This window comes from Poecilia latipinna, unplaced genomic scaffold (assembly GCF_001443285.1).
Source record: "Poecilia latipinna isolate Pla-1442-1.1 unplaced genomic scaffold, P_latipinna-1.0 Scaffold3694, whole genome shotgun sequence".
NCBI lineage: Eukaryota > Metazoa > Chordata > Actinopteri > Cyprinodontiformes > Poeciliidae > Poecilia > Poecilia latipinna.
The window spans coordinates 2,749-12,460 of NW_015116310.1; the positions used below are offsets into that span (position 1 = coordinate 2,749).

General features: G+C 39.3%; 1 protein-coding gene across 1 annotated transcript in view; it reads left to right on the forward strand.

The window, feature by feature from the left end:
- The first annotated feature begins 8,567 nt into the window (after positions 1 to 8,567).
- LOC106941478 (dual specificity protein phosphatase CDC14A-like) overlaps positions 8,568 to 9,712 on the forward strand; it is a 21,032-nt gene continuing 19,887 nt past the window's right edge. The window contains exon 1 of the mRNA XM_015024525.1: positions 8,568 to 9,152. Within this exon, the coding sequence (XP_014880011.1) occupies positions 9,116 to 9,152 (37 nt within the window). The 5' untranslated portion in view covers positions 8,568 to 9,115. The remainder of the gene's footprint in view (positions 9,153 to 9,712) is intronic.

The window sequence follows — 9,712 nt, forward strand, 5'->3', positions numbered from 1 at the left end:
TGTGTGGTGATTTTGACGCTCAGAACGGATGAGTTGTTTGGATTCCTCCTCCCGGACGGAGCGGACGGCGGAGGATTCAGGCGCAGGAGAAGGCAGGGTGACGTCACCATGCAGACAGATGCTCTCTCACACACACACACACACACACACACACACACACACACACACAGCTTCACCTCCTCCCTCTCTTTGCCCTTGAGAGCAGGCCTCCAGTACCGGTTGAGTCCGTCCTGTAGCAGTGATGCAGGATGCTGCGTCCCGTTTTACTGGGTCAGGTTGAGAGAGACATGAAATGGACACTTTGAAGAAACATGCTGTTTCTTGATGTTAAAGTTTATTTGCTGTTTGTGTGCCTCAGTAAGCTTTAAAACAAAACATCTTGTGTTTAAAAAATGGTGAAGATGTCAAAGTTGGATAAAAAGCCGTATCTTTGTGAGAGAAGCATAAAATGGAAACTTTGAAGAAACTTGTGCTGCTCTTGAATGTTCACATTCATTTACCGCTTGTCTACCTTATTTACCTTAAAGTAAGTAAAATATTTAACTAGCTCAAAACGGCTATAAGCCGCTGGTATCTCCGCCGCTCTCGGTTTTTCACAAGGACGCAGCAGAGGGCAGAGTTCTTAATAAATCTGCTGGGTTTATCAAGGACGCAGCCCTCCGGCTCCAACACCGAACCATGGATTCTATTTCCCTCCTGTACTACCAGATCGATAACCTTCAACTTAAAAGCTGCATCATATGAACTTCTTCGTGTGGTTTCCATGATGAGGGGGTTTGAGTTTGAATACATTTCTCCGTCGTGCCTGCTGCTAGCATGTGCTTTCTTCTTTGATTTCCAACTTTGACTTCCAATGATTTACTTCCTGCTAAAGAGCCCCCTGGTGGTTGAAGAAAAATCCACAGAAAAGCCGCACCGGGCTACAAGCCACATGGTTCAAAGCGTAGGAAAAAAGTAGCGGCTTATAGTTCAAAAAATATGGTATTTAATTTGCAAAGTAAATATTTAGCTTACAGTTTTCTCGGTTGCTTTGGTGCATTTCTCAGAACAGAATTTAATTTATCAAACTGCTTCAACACTCTTCAAATCATTGCGTCACTTGCACATTTAAAAAAAAGTAGCTTCTTATCTTATTTCGTTCAACAAGTTGCAAACGACAGACAAATAAGAAAATGTATATAAAGGAGTCACAAGCCAAATCCTCAACAGTGCTTAATATAGTGCTTCATCTAAAACATGTTAAACTTGTCAGGAGGCTGGATTTTGGGTTCTGTGTGGGGTTTGCCTTCCTGAGTGTCCTCTAGAGGGAGCCAATGAGCCGCTGTGAAGGATGGATCTGCTGCACATCTCGCACACCTGCGATTCATCTGGGCTCATCAGCCAGAGGATAAGAGGAGTTTGTTGCCAGTCCCTTGACGCCTCAGTGTTAGCCTTTATGGTATTCTCCCTGACACCAAGGCGCTTTCCCACACGGGATGGCTTCAGGCTCAGTCTGCCTTCTCCCCCTACAGATTCTTCCTCCATGCCAACATACCATTCCAAACTCCTGGCTCCCCGATCTCCCAGACTGAAGACTTACATTCATAATCATCTTTGTACAATAAACTTTATCTTTTATCACCTACCTCCTGAGTGTGTTCTGCATGTGGGCAAAGAAAATACCCAAAACCATGACAAAACTCTTGTCCATTAATACAATGCTCTCATCCAGAGCTCAGAGAGGAGGAGGGGTGCAACAAACGGCATATATGGATTCAACATTGATCAGATGTTGGCATTTCAATCACTGGAATACAACCACAAAACAACATTGATTCAATGACATCTCTTCAACATTACTTGGCTAGAATTGGATGATTGATGGTTGATCCACCATCAACTTCAACCAAAAATCAATCTTTCTGACCATAACTCAGCCTTGAACTTCCATCCCTTGCTATCTGGGCTGTGAACTACATTGAACATGTTTGAATGGAAGAGCAAATTAATTAAAATTCAAAAGTGCATTTTGTCTTTCTTCAGGTTAGTTTGATATTAAAAAATACTTAATGAGTCAAAACACCTGAATGTGATGAACAAAAATGAAATCATGGTCTCTAATTTGTTTCAAAATTAGCAACATGATTTTATCTGATGACTGTGGGCTGAACCAGAACCAGTTCAGCCCACAGTCTCATAATATCACTACTTTACAGTGGCTGGGTTAGTTTCAAATACTGTCTAATTTAATCTGGAATATTAAATATATGTTTATAAGAAGAAAATATTTTGCTATATGTTTTTATTACTCCAGATCTTTCTCAAATCTCAGAGTAAATTTAGACAAAACATACTGCTTTGCATAAATGAACAGAACAGTTCTGATTGGACAAACTGTACCTGTTAGAGTGACTTCCCAGCAAAAGTGTTTCATTTTGACAAGATCTTTGGAACACTCATCTCTCTTCCTCTTCTGCAGTGTTGCTGTCCTTCCATTCCTCCAAGAGGTTTTCTGTAATGGGACATTTCATCATAAATAGCTCCTGGAACAGATCTTTGTACACTTCTCTGGGATGTGAGGCTTCATGTAATGATAGAGCGGCTGCCCTGCTGAGAGTCAGACCAGAACTTGATGATGTGGGGCTGATTGAAGATGCCTGCAGCCACATTTTAAATATGCTGTACTTCTTTTCTTTTTGTATTTTTGTATTCTGTTTTCAGAATCTGGTAGAATTGGGAACAAACTCTGGGTTTTGGCAGCACAACATGAGAGGAGCTGATGGGAAAGTTTAGTGACACTTCAGTGTGTCACCACTCTGACACATTACTTCAGCGAGTACTCATTAAATGTGCCAGAAGCTCCAATCTCCAACCACATGATCACATGAAGCTAACGACTGAGCCGTTAGCTTCACTTCGTTCAGAAAAATCAATAAAGTCCTTTTTCTCGGGTTTGGCACCAAAGAAGTGAAAGCTTCTTCAATCATAACGGAGGTTCAAGTATCTTTTACTGAACATTTCTGTTCAGTCTTCATTGAGCAAAAAACGACAAAAGATGATGACAACTGCACAGCTGGTCGTAACATAGCAACCAAAATCAATAGTGACAAAAGAAAAAACTAGATCCTGTTAAGCATTCTTCAAAATAAATCATACTTCATATTTCACTTCACCTTTTTATAATTATATGCAATCATGTTAGATTTTGAGACTAATAATTGAAAATATGCTTATCATATAATATGGAAATATTTATTATTAAAGGTCATTATTATATATGTTTATTATATGTGGTTATGTTTATTCAGTTAAAAATGTTAACTACAAAAAAACATAACTCACCTCCAAATCATAGTGCAGCAAACAGAGCGGGGTGTTCGGCTCCCGCTGTCTTTTCTCCAAAGACTTTTATTTTTGCTTGGTATTTTATCGCCTAAAACGAGTCCACAAACTATCACCACTGCTTCTACATCGTCATTTGTGTTTGGTTATTCTAAATTCATGTATGCTATGTTGGAGGTTTTACTAGATTTTCTTCTGGAACTGAGATGTTCGTGACAGGTATCAGTTTGTGTGGTGTGTTGCTCCTGCTGTGTGGCTGAACAGGAACTGATCGAACCTGTTGTACTTTTATTGGCTCGTGTCGTGTGTGGTCACAGAGGTTTGGAAAATCAGCCGACAATTCTTAAATGGTGTCATGTGAACCAGACTTAAGACTCCTCTCTACTGCCCTAACATTTCCATATCCGTTTAAAATAAGATACAGATGCACAACAAAAATTTATATTTTACTTTCGTGAAAATTTTAACTCACAATAACGACTAGCGGGAGCCCTGAGCTTGTTTCTCTGCAACGAGACGGTCCCATCAGGGAGTGATGGGAGACAATGACACCCGAAGTGTTGCTTATATCCACAGCCTGCTGGGTCTCTAGTGGCGAAGCAGTTTGAAGCTTCATTGCCTCATTAGCAGCCGGTCGCCGCATGTTACACAGAGCGGCTTGTAATGTTTGACTCACCTACCGGTCCGGGATAAATCCATCCTCCTGTCTCTTCTCTGGGCCTTTTCCCCTTTACAAAGAAACTTTCCAAAAACACCTGTTCTGTTTCTTACTCATTTTGCTGCTTGTGGGCTCAGTGTTGGCGTGCAAGACATAACCAAGAGAATCCAGTTAAAGGATTTTCAAAATAAAAGATCCTCCAGACTCAAATAATACATAAAACAGAAATATTTTATTATTTCTTCCGCGGCCCGGTACTGATTGGTCCACGGACCGGTGCCGGTCCGCAGCCCGGGGGTTGGGGACCACTGGTTTAAAGCACCAGACAGTGAGACAAGTCAAAACCCACTTCATCATCTAAATGGACACTAGAGGGCAGTCTTTTCCATGAAGACTTCGGTTTCCTGCTGATGATAGCATTGTCCCAATACTCCTCTGTGTGTGGAATGAAACACTGAAAACAGTTTTCATTGGTGAGACAAGCAGCAGTGTGGCAGAGCTAAGAGACCATGTGCCCTATTGTTGGGCTCAATAAAGATTGGCTTATTCTCACTTTCCACTTTCCACTCTTGGACAGGTGTCCTCTGGTGTCCTCAGCTCATTCCCTCCCTTCCTGGGTATAATCTTATGTCTAATTGGCTAACTGGAGCAGCTAAGACCAGAAATAGGGCTGTGTCCCAGGGAGGAACATCTATGTCTGACTACGAGTGTTAGACTGAAATTCAGTGCTGGTCAGAAGTTTACAAACACTCAGTGTCATTGTCAGTCTTGGATTTATTTTGTACATTTTATTATGAATTTCTGTCTCTTTTTTTCTTTTTTTAATCTCTTTTTTCAGGGTTAGGATGGTCATAATTCATATTTCTGACCTCTATCTAAGAGTTTGTGTAAATTACACTGTTAAAAAAGTTACTGTAAAAATTACAGTAACTGACTGGCAGCAGGGTTGCCAGTGAATTACTGTAATTTTTACAGTAAATTAATTACAGTAACTTTACTTACTGTAATTCTGTTACAGTTTTACTGTGATTTTATTGTAGGGTTATTGTAATTTTATTATAATTCCACTGTAATTTTATTGCAGTTTTACTGTAGTTTTTATTACTATCTTACTGTAATTTGATACTGTAATTTCTTTAAAATAGCACAGTGATTATATAACATGGTTACTGTGATTTCATCACATTTTTATCATAATAAAATTACAATAGTCCTGTAGTAGAATTACAACGAGTTGTCATTTTACAGTAGTTCATAAAACTGCATACTTTGCTAGCTTTTAAAAGTTTAGATGTGAAATTGCAACTTAATTTACTAAACTCTCAAAAGTGTTTTATTTTTCTAATTGAAAAAATACACATATATATTTTAAAATTGTTTTATTTTATTGTCAATTTAAATCTGACAAACTGAAGAAAAACATAATATAGTATTTTGCAGCAGCAACTTTTGCTTGTTACATAGAAGTCAAAGTATTGCTACCAAAGTGAAAAATACTTTGATCTAAAAACATAACTGATACATTTACCCTCATGGTTATATTACATTAAATACAATGAATTAAATAATCTTTACTAAAACAAAAGTGGCTAAACGTAAAAGTTTCCAAGCAAACTGCATGTCAAAGTCATAAAACAATGTTTTAGCAGCTTTTCATGTAAAACTTGCAGTCAAAATTCTAAATGTCTGTCGTTTTCTTCCTTTGAAGGGAAGGAAAAATTGTAAGAAAATTATAGTAACCCTACAATAAAATCACAGTAAAACTGTAAGAGAATTACAGTAAGGTTATTGCAAAAAAAATTACGGAAAGGTTACTGTAAAATTACTGTAATTTCTTTACCGTAAAAATTACAGGAAGGAAGGGATCCAGCAGTGTCAAATATTGAAGTTACTTTATTTGAACCCCAACAGCACATCTTAAACATTTGGGCAAGTTTAAGACTTAGTGAACAACCAAGCAAAACCAACATGGATGAGTTCTGAGTTGGACTCAGTCCTGAACTTCTCCAGAAATCATCAACGGGTTGCTAGAAGATAAAGAAAGAAAAACATGTTTTAATACATGATATAAACAGCACATTAAACTGCATTTATGTCAGTTAAAGACAGACAAGATGAAAAGGAAAGATTTAGTGGACAGACTCTCTCTATGACCTTCCTTCATTGTAGCTGTCCTCCTGTCTGTCTGTTAGAAGTGGACAGGACAGATACAGAGAGACAGGCAAAGAAAAAGACAGAGAGGGAGAGAGATGGAGTAAGAGAACTGATTATGTGTAGATGTGTAATTTTACCATATTAAAAGTTCCGCTAGAAATCCATGAAGGAGGAGAATGGAGACACACAGGTTCACTGCTGTCCAAGTGTTTTGCATAAGTCGTCCTGTTGGTTTTCATGTCATTTTTGCGTTTGCAGCTTTTGTTCTTCTTTCTGGATTGAGGCCTATGAATCGCCTAGAAACAGATGGGAGACTTTTCTAAACTCCCTTTTTGTTTATGTAAGTACATATTACATTTTTAGATTAAATGCCTGTGAACTACCAAATATGTTTTGTAAAAGCATTACTGAAATAGTTCAATTCCATACACAGATACATTCCTCTGTCTCTATCCATATACTATGTTTGCAGACAGAGACACCTTCTGTACCTCCATCTGTAGACCTAAGGATACATGAGATGGAAATATCTCACTATGTCTTCCATCCATTAGTCTATGGAAAGAAGGATGGAAGTTACAGTGAGACACAGACAATTGGAGTATCTGGGACAGTAACCCCCCACAAGATGCCACCCTGGGCGGTTGCCCACGTCGCCCATAGCAGAATCTGGCATTGGCTGATTAATCACAATTAATCACTATGCCTAACTTTGTGCAAGCTTCTCTTGCTGTGCCAGCAATGTAAAATCCAAGCAATTATCTTTCACTTGTAGTCTCCCATACTCAACGGCAACTAAGAGAAATTTACTCCACTACACATGAATACAAATGGTACCAAACTTGTTCAAGAGTCAACTGATAGATAAGATCTATTTTATTAGATCTATTTAATTTTCTAGTTCTTGGATGCCCCACCCCAGGCACAAGCAGGGGGGGGTATAGAGGTGCTTTGAGCACCTGCCCCTTTTGCTCCTTGCCCTCAAGTGCCCTTTTGGGTTTTTTGTTGTTGTTGTTGTTGTTGTTATTAGTATTTCCTAATCCCTCTGACACATAGCATGTACTAAATTTTTTATTTATTTATTTTTTTTTTTTTTTTGAGCACCTGCCTCTTTGGTGGTCTCTGCACAGCCCTGCCCCACCCTTTTATGATACCACCAAAGGCAACTGCCCATGAAGCCCATATCAAACATGCACATTCTCAAAAAATGTTTTGTTACCTCAAAGCAACTATGCTGGCTTAAAAATGGTCCTCTACATTTATTTCCTGTGGTGAGGCGACACTCAATTGTTGTCATCCAGTCAGCGAAGACCGGTGTAATTCGTGCACATGAAATTGCGGGCTAGTAAACTAGATGTGCACAACGTTGGCTAAAGACCCAACACAAGAAAGTTGAAACTGTTCAATTCTTGTTGCTGTCTGCTGTCGTGGAAAAAGTATTTTACTGTTCGTTGCTCCCCGTGTGTGACGTGCTGCTGTGAACTAGAAGTGGTCCTCAACATTTTTACCACCACGGACCGGTAAAGGGGGTGTGCAGTAACATTGTTGGAGATTTTACTGGATTATCCTCCAGAATCGGGATGTTCGTGACTGGAATCGGTTCGTGTGGTTTGTTGCTCCTGCCGTGTGGCTGAACACGAACCGATCGAACCTGTTGTACTTTTATCAGCTCTGTGGTCACAGAGGTTTGGAGAATCGGCAGACAATTCTTAAATCTTGCCGTCTAAACCAGACTTAAGACTCACAAGCTCTACTCATCTCCTCTCGACCACTAACGCTCTCTGACTCTGGTCGCTATGGTAACGTTTACATATCCCTTCAAAATAAGATACAGATGCGCCAGATTTTAACTCACGATAATGACTAACGGGAGCCCTGAGCTTGTTTCTCTGCAACGAGACGGTCCCATCTGGGAGTGATGGAGACAATAACAACCGAAGTGTTGCTTATATCCACAGCCTGCTGGGTCTCTAGTGGCGAAGCAGTTTGAAGCTTCAATGCCTCATTAGCGACCACCAAAACCATAAGCATAATGGATTATGAAGTCTCTGCAAACAAAATTTTAGACTAGACATAAGACAGGTAAAACATCCAAACTCTCAGCTAGGACTTTTATGAGTATTGAACTCATTTTAATTTATAATGTGGATTTTTGATTTATTTCTTATTGCAACAGGCTTACATACATCTCAAATTGTTTTGACAGCCTAAGCAAACGCTGGATTTTGAAATGTTTAGTTGGATAACCTAGAAAAAAAATACTCTGTAATCACCATGAACACTTGTGACTGAGCTAGCCCCATGTGAAGCTCACAGCTATGGAGCTCAGACTGTTGGCACCCTCAGGTGACAGAACAAAAACGCCCCAGGCCAGCTGAACCAGTCTGAGACTGGAAGTTATCAGAGGTTGCTTAGTGATGCTCAAATGTAGAAACAATGTTATGAAAGAATTAATATCAGCTATTACATAAAGGAAAAGGGATTACTGCAAAAGCATGCTTAAACTGTTCATCTACCCAGCCCTGCTGGGCTCTGGGAACTTGCATGTCAGTGTGTGTGAATGTGTGTGTGATGTGTGAGTGTGTGTGTCCTAGCAGTGCAGATCAGCAGAGAGATTAGCGTTTTCTCAGTGTGTGGACAGCTTGATGGAACGTTCTGGAAAGCCTTTCAGCTGTAGGAAACTGGAGAGAAGACAGAATCCTGAAGTTCTGACTTTCTTCATTTGAGCTGAACAGAAGGAACCAAACTAAAACCAACTTCAGGAGTTGCTACAGTCATTAGTGTCAGTCCTGGATCCAGGCAGAGATAACGCAGTGGGATAACGGATCATGCTCCTCCCCTGTGGACGCCCAGGCTTTTGGACACATTACAAGTGGTGTCATATCAGCTAAATCAGACCCAGAAATAATCCGTTTTATTTTACAGTGAAACAGAGGCTTGGTCAGACTCCACTGAAAGCAACACTTCAACCTCACTGGTCAAATGGCAGAGGAATACGAACAGGCAGAATTTATCAAAGGTAAGTTCAGCAAGAGTATTCATTTTGTATCAAATAATAATTATTCAATGCATAAACCTCACATCCATCATATTTCAGCAATAGTAATACAACCTGTAATACAACATATATTACATATATTACCTATAGACCTTTTGATATACTTAGAACTAGTTGTTTGTCACTGGAACTTTTCTGAAAGAATAGGACATTCCACCAGAACATTTATCATTTATGAATGAATATGACAGTAAACGCTACTTGTTTATTCTTATTAGATTTAGATATTGGTAAAAAAAAAAAATATGGAGCTGCATAATAGTCAATCATTCAATTTTAAGGTGACCACTTTTCATTTTCTGTAATTCCTTTTAGGAGAACTTTCACAAGTTCCAATGTTTTACTCACTGCTGTAATATTTACAGACTATGGGCTGGAAATTGCTTAAAAAATTATAGACAAAAACATGTTACAACTCCTTAAAGGTCAGCCTTTACTTTCTGAAATTTATCGTAAAAAATGCATGACACCTGGATCAGGTAGGGACTCTGAGGGGCCCATCACGTTCTGTCAGAGTTCAT